This window comes from Xenopus tropicalis, chromosome 2 (assembly GCF_000004195.4).
Source record: "Xenopus tropicalis strain Nigerian chromosome 2, UCB_Xtro_10.0, whole genome shotgun sequence".
Taxonomy (NCBI): Eukaryota; Metazoa; Chordata; class Amphibia; order Anura; family Pipidae; genus Xenopus; species Xenopus tropicalis.
In genome coordinates this window covers 87,596,301-87,614,114 of record NC_030678.2, presented here as the reverse complement: position 1 = coordinate 87,614,114, position 17,814 = coordinate 87,596,301, and the positions used below count along the sequence as shown (strand labels likewise).

At 37.7% G+C, this 17,814-nt stretch overlaps 1 protein-coding gene across 7 annotated transcripts in view; it reads right to left on the bottom strand.

Moving 5' to 3' along the window:
- Window positions 1-17,814, bottom strand: part of col16a1 (collagen, type XVI, alpha 1) — a 97,333-nt gene that overhangs the window by 44,362 nt on the left and 35,157 nt on the right. For all 7 annotated transcript variants that reach the window (XM_031896915.1, XM_031896916.1, XM_031896918.1 and 4 more), the window contains exons 20-33: window positions 16,624-16,668; window positions 15,992-16,027; window positions 14,464-14,586; window positions 13,989-14,024; window positions 13,448-13,483; window positions 11,403-11,519; window positions 8,612-8,656; window positions 7,760-7,795; window positions 7,581-7,634; window positions 7,365-7,496; window positions 6,020-6,055; window positions 5,793-5,900; window positions 330-443; window positions 196-249 (exon numbers count right to left, since the gene is read on the bottom strand). In XM_031896915.1, coding sequence (XP_031752775.1) covers window positions 196-249; window positions 330-443; window positions 5,793-5,900; window positions 6,020-6,055; window positions 7,365-7,496; window positions 7,581-7,634; window positions 7,760-7,795; window positions 8,612-8,656; window positions 11,403-11,519; window positions 13,448-13,483; window positions 13,989-14,024; window positions 14,464-14,586; window positions 15,992-16,027; window positions 16,624-16,668 — 972 coding nt within the window. The remainder of the gene's footprint in view (window positions 1-195; window positions 250-329; window positions 444-5,792; window positions 5,901-6,019; window positions 6,056-7,364; window positions 7,497-7,580; window positions 7,635-7,759; window positions 7,796-8,611; window positions 8,657-11,402; window positions 11,520-13,447; window positions 13,484-13,988; window positions 14,025-14,463; window positions 14,587-15,991; window positions 16,028-16,623; window positions 16,669-17,814) is intronic.

The window sequence follows — 17,814 nt, the reverse complement described above, 5'->3', positions numbered from 1 at the left end:
ACAATAAGTTTCCATGTTGGATAAAAGAAAACAATCAACAAAAGACGTATTACATTGTTTTATTATGATTAAATAGATTGTATGATGTTTGGGTAGCCAGCTTTTCTAGTTTAATCTTTGCTTATTTCCATAAGGTAATCTTTTGTAGTTTTATATGCTGATTTTATTTCAAGTCATGCTCCCCCAATCACTCACCTGGGCACCTTTAATTCCTTGTGGTCCCTGAATTCCAGGAAGTCCTGACTGACCCTAAGAACACATAATTAGTAGTTGGATATAGTAGATGATTTGCAGGGAGAAATAAAAAAAAAGCACAGAATCCATCTTACTGGTTTTCCTGGCTGTCCTATCCCCGGAGGCCCTTGTTCCCCTTTTTTCCCAGGAATACCCGATCCATTAGAATCTCCTCCACCAATCATGGGACATGAGTCACAGGCATCTCCCTGTTTCCAACAGAAACAATATTACAAAGGAACAGTGTATTTTTTATAGTGCAATTTACTTTTAATACCAATTTACTTTATTTGTAATACAGACTACTTTTTCATAAAAGGTAACTCAGGCATCGGCAAATCCGATCATGCTATCACATGCGCAAACATTCACAACATCCGGTAACATCCAGATATTTACTTTCATTGTCAATGATGGACAAATGGCAGCCATCCATATGTTGGAGCTACAACTCCCAGAATCCCATGACAGTCAACAATTTTATAGGTTGGGACATGTTGTGCCAGAAGCCGGTTTAAAAAAAAAAAAATTGTGAAAGCATTTCATAAGAGGTTTGGAAGTGTGCTTTTTGGCTTATTGCACCTCTCCATTTACCTTCCCTTTGAAATTATGATTTGGTTGGAGCCAGCTATGATGTCTTGGCTAAAAAATGCCATCAAGAAATATACACACATCTAGGCGTAAAAATTCACTCCATGAAGTTAAATTGTTGCAACGGCTTATATTTAAGGATATGCATTTTAAAGGATCAGATCATCTACCTTTCTGAAAATCTCTTGCCTGCATAGGCAAGACTTTAAATGTAAAAAACTTTAACTCTATGGCACACAAAACATTTGTCTGCTAGAGTTCTTCAGCCTACTGAATGTAAATATTAGTAGTCCTCATTTATCAACACACAAATTTGCCTGTGGGCAGAAACCCATAGCAATCAATCCATGGAATCTAGGAATGCAACATATAATTGACATGGTTTCTACCAATGGGCAAATATGCCCAGTGGTGATAAATGAGCCTAGTCTGTCAACATCAGACAGTTAACACTCATATCAATTATATGATGCATGTGTGTGTGTGTTTGAGGGGATGCATCAGTGGTCATATGGTTCTGAAAATATATGGCCATTGCTGCATATCATACCACACTGAAATATGCAGATAAATGTGCTCTGTATGCACCACATTTATTGGATATAGCTTAGACTGTAAGAGGTCTATGGAAAGAAGAAGGAAATGAAACAGAGAGTAGTAGATCTAAGCTAAAAACGCTGAGTAGCAGGCATTTTGATCAATGCTACATATTCAGGGTAAAGCAGAAATTTGAATAATTAGTTTAAATTTAAATTTGCAGTAAATAAAATATAGTTTACTGTGTGGCAGGGTTCTAACATTAGGGTCACATACAATACTAGATGATCCAGTATGACCCTATCACATGTAGCCAGCTCTGGTTATCAAAAAAGGGAAAGTTGTACTCACAACTTGGAACCACATGGAGCCAACAAAAGGGCAACAATTTGCGGGTTTTAACCTTAAAAGCAAGCAAGTTTCAGGTAAAACTCAGTCCAATGCTGAATGTATCAGATGAATGTATCTTAATGAATCAGATAAAAATGAGTGTAGGACTGGGCCAGAAGGGATGACTTTGACATAGTTGGCCAGCTTGAAGTATATTGCAATATATGGACAAACAATCCCTGTTTTGCTTAACGTGGAGAGCATTTCATGGTAGCTTAATTCCCAGAATGTGTTAATGTCCTATATACAGGTATAGGACCCATTATCCAGAATGCTCGGGACCAAGGGTATTCCGGATAAGGGGTCTTTCCATAATTTGGATCTCCATACCTTAAGTCTACTAAAAAATTAATAAAACATTAATTAAATCCAATAGGATTGTTTTGCATCCAATAAGGATTATTTATATCTTAGTTGGAATCAATTACAAGGTTCTGTTTTATTTCTACATATAAAAAGGAAATCAGTTTTAAAATTCTGAATTATTTGCTTATAATGGAGTCTATGGGAGACGGGCTTTCCGTAATTCGGAGCTTTCTGGATAACGGGTTTCCGGATAAGGGGTCCGATACCTGTATATTGATAATGGGTGAGTGCAGAGGACCTCTCGCTATATATATATATATATATATATATATATATATATATATATATATATATATATATAAAATAATCATCTGTGGCCAGCACACCCTTCAATGTTTCATCAAAAAATTTTTATTTTAAATATATTGTTAAAACCAACGTTTCGGTCCTTATTAGGACCTTTCTCAAGGATAAAAAACATTGTTTTTTATCCTTGAGAAAGGTCCTAATAAGGACCGAAACGTTGGTTTTAACAATATATTTAAAATAAAAATTTTTGGATGAAACATTGTAGGGTGTGCTGGCCACAGATGATTATTTTCTATACAGACATAATTTTGGCTAGCACCCCGCAGAATATTGAGCCTTGGAGTGCGGACACCATTTGGATTGATATATATAAATATATATATACTGCTCAAAAAAATAAAGGGAACACTTAAACAACACAATGTAACTCCAAGTCAATCACACTTCTGTGAAATCAAACTGTCCGCTTAGGTAGCAACACTGATTGACAATCAATTTCACATGCTGTTGTGCAAATGGAATAGAGAACAGGTGGAAATTATAGGCAATTAGCAAGACATCCCCAATAAAGGAGTGGTTCTGCAGGTGGTGATGTTTTGGTCACTTTTGAATGCTGGCGGTGCTTTCACTCTAGTGGTAGCATGAGACGGAGTCTACAACCCACACAAATGGCTCAGATAGTGCAGCTCATCCAGGATAGCACATCAATGAGAGCTGTGGCAAGGCTTGCTGTGTCTGTCAACGTAGTGTCCAGAGCATGGAGGCGCTACCAGGAGACAGGCCAGTACATCAGGAGACGTGGAGGAGGCCGTAGGAGGGTATTAACTCAGCAGCAGGACCGCTACCTCCACCTTTGTGCAAGGAGGAACAGAAGGAGCTCTGCCAGAGCCCTACCAAATGAACTCCAGCGGGCCATAAATGTGCATGTGTCTGCTCAAACGGTTAGAAACAGAATCGATATGGGTGGTATGAGGGCCCGACGTCCAAAGGTGGGGGTTGTGCTTACAACCCAATACCGTGCAGGACATTTGACATTTGCCAAAGAACACCAAGATTGGCAAATTCACCACTGGCACTCTGTGCTATTCACAGATGAAAGCAGGTTCTCACTGAGCACATGTGACAGACGTGACATAGTCTGGAGACACCGTGGAGAACATTCTGCTACCTGCAACATCCTCCAGCATGACCGGTTTGGCAGTGGGTCAGCAATGGTGTGGGAGGCATTTCTTTTGGGGGGCCGTACAGCCCTCCATGTGCTCGCCAGAGGTAGCCTGACTGCCATTAGGTAACAAGATGAGATCCTCAGACCCCTTGTGAGACCATATGCTGGTGCGGTTGGCCCTGGGTTCCTCCTAATGCAAGACAATGCTAGACCTCATGTGGCTGCAGTGTGTCAGCAGTTCCTGCAGGACGAAGGCATTGATGCTATGGACTGGCCCGCCCGTTCCCCAGACCTGAATCCAATTGAGCACATCTGGGACATCATGTCTCGCTCCATGCTTTAGTCCATGTCTGGGAGGAGATCCCTCAGGAGACCATCCGTCACCTCATCAGGAGCATGCCCAGGCATTGTAGGGCAGTCATACAGGCACGTGGAGGACACACACAGTACTGAGCCTCATTTTGACTTGTTTTAAGGACATTACAAGTTGGATCAGCCTGTGTTTTTTTCCATTTTAATTTTTAATGTGACTCCAAATCCAGACCTCCATGGGTTGATAAATTTGATTTCCATTGTTAATTTTTGTGTGATTTTGTTGTTAGCACATTCAACTATGTAAAGGACGAAGTATTTAATAAGAATATTTCATTCATTCAGATCTGGGATTTTTGTGTTCCCTTTATTTTTTGAGCAGTGTATATATATATATATATACACATATATAGTGTTTGTTGAGTTTGTACTTTGCATTTACAGTCCAGCTTTAGCTTTTACTCTGCTTGAAACAGACTTAGCTGCTAGACAGCACAGTATTTTTTCTTGTATAAATTAGTTCCTGCTCTCCTCATCTTAAGTATAAGAGCTGCCGGGCACAACTATGGTTTAAAATACTATGCTGCTAAAATATTAATTTAATATTTAAAGTGCCTCATTAGAAGTCATTAATATGGTAAAACTAATTCAAATGCTACATTGTAAAAAAAAAAAGTACAGCCATTAAGCTGAATTAGTCAGGAGTGTATTAACTTAGTCTTTCATGTAGAATGTATTTATTTCTTGGTATTTATACAGCGTTGTCACATTTTACTCAGTGCTTTACAGAGATTATACATTCACATCATGTCCCTACTCCAGTGGAGGCTTCAGGTCCCTATCACTTTCAAACACACTAGGGTCAATTTTATCAGAAGCCAGCTAACCTGCCTTTATGTTTTTAGATTGCAGGGGCAACCCAGATATCCAAAGGAAACACAGACACAAATAAATTAAAACAATTGCAATTCATGCATCATTTGTAAAATATATTCTTGTACATAGTAATCAGCACAGTACACTTTCAATAAATAATGATGATGATAATGATGGAATTCCTTGGAAACTTCCTATATCCTTTTCTAATACCCTATTTTAAAATACATGTATGTTTACTATCTAATGCTGGGGCATTGTTGATATTTTTATAATGTCATGTAAATAACACGATAATAATATTATGATATAATATAGCGGTCTCAAATTAGATGAGTAGTTGAGTTATAGCTGGAGGGTGACAGGTTGGGCATCCTTAACATGTTACCTCAAGATATTTTGACCTCTAGACACTGGCCAACCAAACTTTAAATAACTGTAACTGTAATAGTTTTTATATATATTTAAACATCACTTGGTTTTTGAAAAATAATGCAATCACAGCAGAAAATTATATGAAGGACATTATGGGGGAGATTTATCAATCCACGAACGCTCCGAATGCATCCGAATGTGTTTTTTTCGTAATTATCGTTATTTATGCATCAATTTCGTCGCCGTTGCGACTTTTTCGTATCTTGCGCAAATTTTTCGTCGCCATCGCGACAAATTTGTATTGTCATGCTGATTATGAAAGTTCCGGATTCATACAAGCTTCGGTATGGTGACTTTCCTTGGGCCAGGTTGGAGCTGCAGAGTGCCATTGAGTCCTATGGGAGGCTTCCAAAATCATGCACAGAAGGATCAATGTCGGAAAGGTTTTCTCGCTGTTTCCGATTCATGCAAGATACGAAAACGTCGAGCCGGCTAAAAAATTATCATATCCAATCCGAATTTTTCCCATTCGGGATTCAAACTCGTGTTTTAATGAATCGGCCCCTATAAGTTACCTGTATTAAAGCACTCGGCCTGATGCCTAGTGCCATTATGTGGTCATTGTTGTATGATTTTTGAATATGATTTTACATTAGGTGGGAAGACAGCATATTTAATGAAGAATTTATTATCTCACCTTCTGCCCCTTAGGTCCCTCAAATCCTTGTATTCCTGGCTGTCCTGCCAACCCTGGTAAACCTGTGCTCCCAGGAATGCCAGGGTCCCCTGCTGCTCCAGTCGCACCCTATATTATAACAAAATAGATGGTTACTTCAGCAGTGGCAGCTTTAGAGTAAGAAAAAATAAATAATTTGTTTAGCAAAGCTCATTGACAGCCTCACCAGTGTCACCTGCAGTACTTACTTTCTGCCCCTTCATTCCAAGTTCCCCTTGTTTGCCCTGGAAAAAAATACACAAACATATATGTTAGATTTTAGAAGTAATGGGTCGAACACTGGTATGCACAATATCATTATTAGCAATGTGGTGCAGTTTTAAGTGTGAGTGGCCACTAAAAAAGCAAGCAATAAACCGTTTTACTGTACTAAAGCTACATAATGCAATCATGTCTTTCCAGATACAAAATTACATTAAGGTAATGGTTAAAGCAAAAAATATCACAAATATTATGTCATATATGCAGTTTTTTCCTGTAGCGCAGCTTTGACTATAGCCACTTATGTAGGGGCTGGATTATAATGTAATAATGTCATAATGTCATAAGCAGTCAGTAGACTAACGTACACTTCTGAAACTAACACAAAAAGCCACTTTATACAATTGTATATATCTTGCTATATTCAGATATTCTCAGATATGTTACTCCTGAAACACAACAACAAATATATAATGATCATTTACCAGGTTGTAACACAAATTACAGTATGTTAGGGGGGACATACCCCTCACAACTTCTTAGCCCTTTTGCAATATACTTAAATTTTTTTTTTCTTTTTGTTTCATGATATTTGCAGTTTTTTTCACTACTAATATAGAGAATGTGCAACATGAATGTTCCCTGCTGTTTTGTCTGGGCATTTAGTTTAAAGAATCAAACTACTCATACTCAAAGTGTGTTTGGATGCTTCAATCACTCCAGTGACACTGGAAGAGTTTTAACAAACTGCAACATATACCACAACTATTTTAGCTTTTTTAAATGTGTCAGGTCATCCCAACCCTTTGAACTGATTTAAGCATTATTGATCATACTTATAAGGTGTTTGAGCTCTGTGGTAGCACTGAAATATAACACTCTGCACTTAAAATTATAAGTAAATCAGAGCTGATGATTTTTTTATGATTGATTGATTTTGTTGCTCTTGAAAAAATTACTATTGTTAATAAATCTGTCCATTAATATAGGATTTGAACTAGAATGTAAGGGGTGATTTATCAAAGATAGAACGTAATTTTTTTCTGTGGTTCAAATTATTTTGTGTGAAATTTCCCAGATTTGAACTATGGTTTGCAAACAGGTTTTTATATTGTAATTTTTAATAAATAATCAAACATTCAGCAAAATTTTGGGTTTATTTGAAAAAAATCTAACTCTAAAATTCTAAATTAGAAGATTACATTCATAAATAAGTCTTCCCATGTTTTTCCTTTTTATCAGCAAAAATTATACATTGTAAAATGACGTTAAAACCTTGATTTCGCCTGTATGTTATCGCCTGTATGTTATCTTGTTTTTTCATTTGCTTACATTTTTTCCTGGTATTCCATTTCCTGATTCTCCTGGTTCTCCCTTTTGTCCTGGGGGTCCAGGAATAGCAATGACAGTATCTGGCTTTGTTACTTCAGCTGGGAGAGATGAGCACATAGTGCAGGGCTCACCCTGTACAAGACAAAGGCCCAGGTTAAAGAATTAAAGACAATTACAGTATCTCAGTCACCACGGTTATATAAAATTGGAGCCAACCTTTTCTCCTTTAGTTCCAGCTGGTCCAATTCTCCCTTGATCTCCTGGCAAGCCCTGTGGATGGGAATGAAAATTCAGGTTACATATTGGACCTCCTGAGTAGCCAATATTCTGTATTACAAAGAAGAGTGCATTCTGTCCAAAGAAGAGTGTATTATTTAACACATGTCCATACTCACATGTGTTCCAGGTGGTCCGTGAGGCCCAAAATCCCCCTGGAAATACAAACAAATGTTTGGCATGATCACTGTATTGAGAGGTGGAAGACATCTTGGGTTGTTAAAAGACACATGAATGTGGTTTTGGATTGATTGGATGAGTGGACCATAACAGACAGTAATAATGAGCCATAGATAAGCTATGATACAGTTTGCCACCTGTATTGAGTTATTTATAGATATGCACCTACAGCTATATATGAGCCATTGATACACATCAGCACACTCAGGGGCTGATTTACTAAGACACGAATTCGAATCCGAATTGGAAAAATTCCGATTGGAAAACGAACATTTTGCGACTTTTTCGTATTTTTTGCGATTTTTTCGGCGACTTTACGACGTTTCGGAAATTATCGCGACTTTTTCGTTACCAAAAAACGCAAGTTTTTCGTAGCCATTCCGAAAGTTGCGCAAAATCTGGCGATTTTTTCGTAGCGTTAAAACTTGCGCGAAAAGTCGCGCCTTTTTTCGTATCGCGATTTTGCGCAACTTTCGGAATGGCTACGAAAAACTCGCGTTTTTTCGCGCAAATCGTATTGGTAACGAAAAAGTTGCAACAATTTTCTGAAAAAATCGCAAAATACCGATCATTACGAAAAAAACACAATCAGACGCATTCGGCCCGTTCGTGGGTTAGTAAATGTGCCCCTCAGTGTGCCATAGGTAATCATTGATAGCCAGTGAGAGAAATCCATGCTAGCAGAAGTATATCTGTAGAATTCTACAAAAAAACAATCCTATTTAGACAGACTAATGGAGCATTACAGAATTGTTCTTTTTATTACAAATTAAATTAGTCATAGGTTTCACCTTTTCTCCTTTGGGTCCAGATGATCCAGGTACCCCAGTTTTTCCCTGTGTGGAAAAAGAGCTTATTAATTACAAAATCCCCATATAGACATAACTAACTAGCCAAAAAGAAAAAAATCATTACTTGAAATGTGGATAGTATGCAAATATCGTCAGAGGTTGATTAAATGGTTTGATTTTGCATATAAGAAAAGTCTTTATATTAATAAATTGTAGCTGAGTTTAGTTGCTATTTTAGACCCCCCCATATTGTCCTTACTACCAATTGGCCTATGTAGGTGGTCAAAGAGATGTGTGAAAAAAGTTCTACTCCAGCTTACTCTGTAACATTTACTGAACTGACCTTGATATGCTTTCTCCTATGAAAACATGAACATGGAAACGCTGACCCTTATCACTAAGAGGAGGCATTTACTAACCCATGCCTTTTTTGGGTTGGGATTTTTGACACAGAAAAAGTCAGGTATGGTACCTACGGATTGGAAGAAGGCGAATGTCATTCCTATATTTAAAAAGGGAGTAAGATCTCAGCCTGGCAATTATAGGCCTGTAAGTTTGACATCCGTGGTGGGCAAGTTATTTGAAGGCTTGTTAGGGAATCACATTCAAAATGATGTGCTGGAGAATGCAATTATGAGCAGTAATCAGCATGGCTTTATGAAGGACAGGTCATGTCAGACCAATTTAATTGCTTTTTATGATGAGGTAAGTAAGAATCTGGACAGTGGGGATGCAGTAGATGTAATCTATTTGGATTTTGCCAAAGCATTTGATACCGTTCCCCACAAACGACTGCTTTCTAAACTAAGGTCTGTTGGTCTTAGTGAAGTCATTTGCACATGGATAGAAAACTGGCTACAGGATCGGGTACAGAGGGTGGTTGTTAATGGTACATTCTCTACTTGGAGTAAGGTTCTCAGTGGGGTCCCTCAGGGTTCTGTACTGGATCCACTTTTGTTTAATTTGTTCATAAATGACTTGGGGTGGGTATTATAAGCAATGTATCAGTGTTTGCAGATGACACAAAACTCTGCAGACCAGTCAATTCTATCCAGGATGTGGCATCCTTGCAGCAGGATCTTGGCCAACTGGCAATCTGGGCGGCTAAGTGGCAGATGAGATTTAATGTGGATAAATGTAAGGTCATGCACCTGGGATGTAAAAATATGCAAGCCCCGTATACCCTTAATGGGACTGCACTAGGCAAATCCATAATGGAGAAGGACCTTGGAGTCCTTGTAGATAATAAACTTGGCTGTAGCAAGCAATGCCAGGCAGCAGCTGCAAGGGCAAACAAGGTTTCGAACTGTATTAAAAGGGGTATAGATTCACGGGAGGAGGGTGTTATTCTTCCCCTTTACAGAGCGCTGGTAAGGCCTCATCTAGAATATGCTGTTCAGTTTTGGTCTCCAGTGCTCAAACGGGACATTATTGAGTTAGAGAGGGTCCAGAGAAGGGCAACTAAGTTGGTAAAGGGTATGGAAAGTCTCAGTTATGAAGAAAGACTGGCCAAGTTTACACTGGAGAAGAGGCGCTTAAGGGGTGACATGATAACTATGTATAAATATATAAGGGATCATATAATAACCTTTCTAATGTTTTATTTACCAGTAGGTCCTTCCAACGGACACAAGGGCACCCACTCCGTTTAGAGGAAGGGAGGTTCCGTTTAAATATTTAGAAAGGTTTTTTTACTGTGAGAGCTGTGAAGTTGTGGAATTCCCTCCCCAAATCAGTTGTACTGGCTGATATATTATATAGCTTTAAGAAGGGGCTGGATGGATTCTTAGCAAGTGAGGGAATACAGGGTTATGGGAGATAGCTCTCAGTACAAGTGAGGGAATACAGGGGTAGGGGAGATAGCTCTCAGTACAAATGAGGGAATACAGGGTTATGGGAGATAGCTCTCAGTACAAGTGAGGGAATACAGGGGTATGGGAGATAGCTCTCAGTACAAGTAAGGGAATACAGGGTTATGGGAGATAGCTCTTAGTACAAGTTGATCCAGAGACTGGTCCAATTGCCATCTTGGAGTCAGGAAGGAATTTTTTCCCCTCTGTGGCAAATTAGAGAGGCTTCAGATGGGGTTTTTTGCCTTCCTCTGGATCAACTAGTAGTTAGGCAGGTTATATATAGGCATTATGGTTGAACGTGATGGACGTATGTCTTTTTTCAACCCAACTTACTATGTTACTATGTAAAGCCCGAAAAAGTTGTGGGAAAAAGTCTAACTTTTTTGAGATTTATTATGCATTTTTTCCACAACAATTCCAAATCCAAAAACTCTCCACCTAAAACCTATCAAGGTCATGGTAGTAGCAGATGTCCCTACCCTGGAAAATGTTTCTTTGCTTGAAACTTTTCAAGTTTTTCGGATTTTTGCCACTGGCTATTGTGCAATAATTTTAAAAAGTCATGGTTATTGTGTGACAAATCGGAAAAGTTCTGCAAATTTTTTCCGCACATGCTTTTTAAGTTTTAGTAATAACTTGGTACCTTCACCTTTTAACAAGCAAATGTTTGTAAGTCTGGATCTAACATGACCTTGATTTCATTGGTTTCACAATTAGGAATTTAATATCTGTGCTTGCTTTGTTCCACTATACAAACCTTGTGCTCCACCTTCACCTATTATTAACTCCCCCCCCCTGGTTTGTAAGGCAGCGGAATTGGTTTGCAGTAAATCATGAACTAAAAAAAATGGTTGGCAGCCTAGTGATCACCCTCTCTCCTACACAATAGGAGTAGTTTGATTAAAGACAACTATTATGATGGTGCCAAAATTACTTACCGGTAGTCCAGTCAGTCCAACTCCAGGCTCCCCAGGTTCTCCCTTCAGGCCCTTTGGTATGTTCTGTATGGAGGCCATGCCTGGAGACAATGTCGGACAAGAAGTGCACGACTCCCCCTGAAAAAAAGAGAAAATACTCATGAAACATTTGTCAGCTAGTTAAAATGTATGCTATGTTCTACAGTAATGACTACTTCTTGATGCTGGTTATCTTTCATGTGCAATTATAGTATTCCCTGTGCCTAGGATTAAAAACTGGATAATAAAGTCTTTTCAGGGCATCATATTGCAAAAAATGCCACTGTTATATGGTCAATTCTTTGGTAATTGGCCAAAGGTTAGAGAGATTTATCAGCCTGAAAAGTATCTACAATGATTATGTTTGTAGCTCAAGGAGGTGACATTTCAGTTAGCAAGAACTGGAACACTACTTGGAAGATTAATTTCAATTCAATACAGGCACACAATGTGCAAGAAGACATTAGTTTAGTTATTTGACCTTTACTTTGTAAATGGTATAAAGTAGATAATCTCTTAGCTGAACCCAAGGGCTCCCAAATGGAGTAGAATATAGGATTCACTTACAGTAATGTCTGCTGCTCAAACAATGGTTCTGCAGTATGAACATCTCTGTCAGGGCTAAATCCCAACTGCATTGATTTAAGTCTATCCTTTAAGGGTAAATTTTGTCTAGAGCTGTGTTAAGGGGGGCAAAAGCAAGGGCAAAATTATGGGCACCACTGTGTAGGACCCTGCATATCTTTTTCCAGGAAGCTGTTAAAACAATAACACATTCTGTTCAACATGTGGAGTCCAACTTTTGTTGAAACACAATAGAATTCACACAGCCAAAGTTTGCAAAGCTGCACATTAGATTAAAAATAATGGTTTTGCCCCAGACCCTGGTAAACCATGTGTGGTATTGTAACACTTTCTTACCAAAGTGTGCAGTATGGTATATATTCATCACCCAAGCTTCACTCATTTGAAACAAAACTACAGTAATTACAATTACATTACTAGTATATGCATTTTTAAATGGCCACTATATTTAAAAAAGTAACAAGAACATTTGAAATGCAGTGTTTTGCACTTAAGGCTTTATGTGGATGTCACGGAAGCTGCAACATATGAGGAGGAAAGAGCCCACCAGATATGAGTGGGAGGCTCACAAGTATAGCTGGCCAAACAAATTGTGTAATAAACTCTGCTCTATGCAAACTGTAATACTTGCACACGTGTACATGGTAAGTTTTAAAGTTGCAATGTAAATCTGTGCATACATTTATCATACTAATACTGACTATTTACTCAAGACCATTGTAGGGCTATACCTGTAAAATCAGCATAAAACTTTACATACTTCGAGTCAGTCTTGTCTGACACTGTCTGACATAACATTCTGGCAATAAATTAATGTGCATGCCATCTAAATCTAAAAAGAACATCTGAAGACTGTTTAATATTTATAAATTCATTGATATTCAACATTGAGCTGTCAATATAAAGGGTTTTATATGGAGAGAATATTTGAACATGCAGAGCATTTCACAACTTTCTGTTGATACATTTGACAAGTATGGACAGTGTGTTTAGTTGACATCTTGGATGTAATAGGGTATAGAATGCTGGTCCCATTATAGGGTACACAGCTTCAGATATCATTGCTGTATTCTGCTGGATGAGCTAGAAGCTAGTTTAGAATTGTTTGAGGAAAGAATTACTTTCTTGGTTATGTGAATAGACAACTATAAGTAGTAGGGTTGAATGGATGTACAGCCCTAATGCGTTTGCTCTCCTATGCTCTAACACCTTTTTTATTACCTCTTCAGCTAGAGCAGATGTCACTGTGTTAACTCCATTCAAAGTCAAATATAACTTAGCAGAGCACAAAAGGAGATACAAATCACATTCTCCATGTAAGCAGCAAAGAGGGGCAATAAACCCCCTCAAAATATGGAAAGCATTTTAATTTTTTTTTATTACAGTGAGGCACAAATCAAAATTCCAGTGATAGTTTGAAAAAAACAAAACAAAAGACTCACCTTCTCCCCTTTTATACCATTAATACCGGAGGAACCCTGAAACCAAACATAATAAGTGGGTTTTTAATGTACACTAAAAAATGACAATAATGTGTTTTAGCTAAAAGTACTTCTGTGTTGTAAGAGATTTACTAAGTCTGTCCCCAAAGGGGTTTATTTTATTAGAAATTATGTTGCAAAGTTCTCAGTTTCAATGCCACTTTCCCATGTCTCAATGCAAATTAACCATGGTCCACTGCAAATTATCAAATAGTGTCATAAGTGTAAAAGAATTGTAAACCCCACAGAGGTCTGCTGACGTTAAAATGTACCTGCACCTTACATGCTGCAGAAGATGGGAAGATGACCAAGCTAGATATGGCTGTTTGGTGGTCAGTTAGCTGTGGGGAATGCTCTCTGAATATATTTCTGTGGCGATATATTCATTACAAAATTATTCAGGTTAAAGGTAAAATATATGCCGCTCTGTGGCTAAAATGTACCCCAACATTCCCTATGAGTAATAAAAGATTTTTCCCAATTTCACTAAGGTCAAGTATACCTGTTCACCTTTTATGCCTGATTCACCTTTGATTCCCTGAAAAAAGAAGAGGCATGAGTATAGCAAGTGGAAAGATAAATTAGTACAGGTAAAAAAAGAGACCAAAAATAGGTTGGCAACAAACTGAAGTAAAACATGGACAGTACAATTCCATAGACATGTTTTTTATTTACAATCTTTTTATTGTCTCAGTGCAGGTACAGAAATTACTATTATTGACACATTTATAAATACATGCTACAATGCTGTAAAAAAAGGAGTGTACATACAACAAACATTTAGTTTGCATAAAATACTGGTTAATAGTGCTCATTAGCACTAACTATGAAAATAGAGATGGGAGTATAAACAACATATAGGACTGGGTTACTTTTGTTACATTCTTCATAGGTGTGGCCCAGAGAAGCTTAAATCAGTTTTTGTTTTCTCTTATTCACCTTTCCATCGGACTCACTACTGATATATATATACTTACTGCTTTCCCAGGCTCCCCAGTTCCTGGGATTCCCATTTCTCCTTTCTGCCCTTTTTGGCCTGGCATACTGATCACGTTTGTTCCATCAGTAGACACAGATGCACACGGCTCACATTGATCCCCCTGTGACAGTGACAGTGTATTGTATATATCAGTTTGCAGATCTGCTATACTTACAAAAGTAAAAAAAAGAACATTTTTATGACTTGTTGATTATCCTAAGGCTTTTTTTCAAAGTTTATGGGCATTTAGGATGACTCTTCCCAATTATAATACATAAAATATAGTGCAGCATAAAAGGGCCTAAAATGATTTATGCGAAAAAATTACATTAAGTGGTATAAAATAATTTTTATATTTGTAAAGCTCCATTGTTGTTCTTACAGGTGAATACATGCTACACTGAGATAATTGAAGACATCCATTGTAGAACATTGTGACCACCATCAGTTAATACTCAGGTACATAACAAAGTTCCTGAGGCTTAACATAGTGAGTTACTGTAGATTCAACCTGAAACTATATTTCTTTTTGTAAACAGAAAGTTAAACTAATACCCAAACAATTCTATATATGTAATTTCTTCAAAAGGCTACACAATCCCTTACTTATTCAAAAATATCACTCCAGTCTCTGTTTTATACATTTCCACAGTGCAGTCAAAGTTCCATCTCCAGGACATAGTTAAAATGGCCATTCACCATAAGATGCAACGAGGATCCCAAACAAGCAGAACTTTCTCCTAATATGCCCACATAAGGTGGGCAGCATTGTGCTAATCAGATCATTTGACCCTAGGCCCAAACTATCCAATTACAAGGACGTGAACATCAGCCTGCCTGATCGACATCTGGTTTTCAGCCAGATATCAGTCGGGAAGGGCCCCATACACAGGCAGATAACCTGCTGATTTGCTCTAAAGGACCCAAATCAGTAGCTTAAATCTCCCTGTGTATGGCCACCTGTAGTGATGCAGCATAAAGGACTGTTATTGGCTTAACAAGCTCTTCAACAGGAATTAAAAACGCAGCAGCAAGTCTGCCACTATACAATTCAACTCTACCTAAATCAGGTGCCAGGTTATTATAAACTAGAATAGGGCTGATCAATTGCAAAATATTTGCAAAACATTATGCCTTATTATTTTTGGTTTTTACAATACCCTGAAAAATTCTCTTTCTAAATATAAAATACAAAATATAATATCTGCCAGATGATACAGGGCATATTTGGGAGTTACCTCCTATTCTTCCCAGCACTTAATATTGGTATGAATAGGAACTGACCCACGCATGGTAGTGGCACTTTGGTCACCACCACTATCAAAGCAATCAACATAGCCCATATTGCTATTAATAATGTAATACCTTGGCCTTTATTTCCTTTGTTACATTTTCATAGGGATTTACCAAATGCATGATTTATAGATTCAACCAAATAGAGAATTCTTAAAATAAGAATTCCATGGTGGAGTACAGATAACACAAACCCACCCACCTTTTCATACAATAACCATTTGCCAGTTTACCTTCTCTCCTTTGTGTCCTGGGATGCCTGGCTTGCCCTGAACAGAAAAAAGGTCATTGTTTTCGTTGAAATATACAGAACTTATGTATTTTATTTGCATGTTATACGTTGTTCAGACTTTAGATGTGTGGTCAATTCATCAATGTGAGAGTGTGAGAAATAATAAAAAATTCATCAAATTTAATATTTTGGTACCATTTTTATGCATTAAATGTACAGTGTACCATTTTTATGCATCAAATGGACAGTAAACAAGTGAATACATTTGTTAAATTATTTATAGAATTAATTGACAGAAGTATGTATGTAGGATGTCTAATTATTTATAAAGTGCTTCTAGGATACACCAAACACCAAAATACAATTTTAGGTCTTTGGTGGAAGGCCATGAATGTATTAAAATGTAATATTTTGGCTTCACTGAAAACAACACATATTCATATGTGTACAATAGTGGGGCTTTGTTTTTATCGTTTGATGCGCAACGAATTTCTCCGCTGCAAATTTTCGCTAAAGTTCCTTGAAACAATTCGGTAATGCGAATCTATGTCTGGCGAAAAAAATTCGCTCATCACTACTTATTGGGTAATTTTTTTTTCTTCACTGACTGATGTGCTTAGACCAACAAATTACCGGTTTTCCAACAGCCCCATCTCTTCCAGGTGTTCCTGTAGTGCCCTGGATAGGAAAAATAGAAAAAAGATAAAGATAAGTAATGGAAGGATTTTCTTGTCTGTGGTGTAGCAATCATTAATGCCTTGTATCATAAAATGGTATTGTGTTATCTTTACTGCTTGTGAGTTTCTATTACGCTGCTGATTAAATTAAATAGATATCAATTATATATTATAAATTAGATATCACATTGATGTGATATGCGTGGAACCTTTTTAGGTCCCAAATATGAGTAAATGTTTGCATAAAGATGTATTTATGCTAAAAATGCCCTATTGTATCTTTTTGGTCTATTGGTTTTTATAACTTTTTTAACAGCGATTCAATAAGAATAAGTATGGAACTATCTGTGTGTTCCATTTTAATTCCAAACAAGTTATAACACAAGCTTTAATAGTTTCAAGTAAATGTAAAATATACCCTATAACTTCATTTTTCCCCTTTGTATTTGTCCAATGCGAATATAAAAAATTAGCATAAAATAATACTGGCTTAGCTTTTTTCCCCTGGTTTCCAAGTTTTCCCCTAGTTACTAGCTAATTTTCAAATGCCACCATCTTAACCTACCTACATGCCTTATGAAGGGGTACCCCCCCGAAACGTTGCTGCTATTCTTTGAATAAACACACAGGGGCTAAGCCCCGCTTGCATTACACACGTTGTGCCGGTCAACTATTTTTGCTGGACTGTGCTGGGAGTGCCGACTCTCTGGGCTGTGCACCGAGTAAGAATTGTTGGAGGAGGTAAGGGTGTGCTGGGTGAACTTTCTTTGTTGTACCATCTTAACATACCACAACCTTTCTTTTCACTTCCAGTACCCATCCTATTGTTCTGCAACCCCCTTAAAGGAAGCCAGAGGGGGTGTAGCCTTGCAGCATACCCAGTAGGGCTAAAAAGGAAATTGTCCATTACATGGACAACTCCACAATCTTAATCATAGTCTGTACAGAGAAATGCAATAACACTTTACCAGCTGAGGTATTCAGAAGGAAATTTTGAGGATATAGTGACCCTATAAGTACAGTGATCTTAAATGTATTTTCTTCTGATTTGCACTAATTTGCTCCATGCCTTCAACACAGTAGCTACCAAGCGACATTTTCTGTAACTTGCAGATAGTATTGGGTAAAGGCCCCCATACACGGGCCG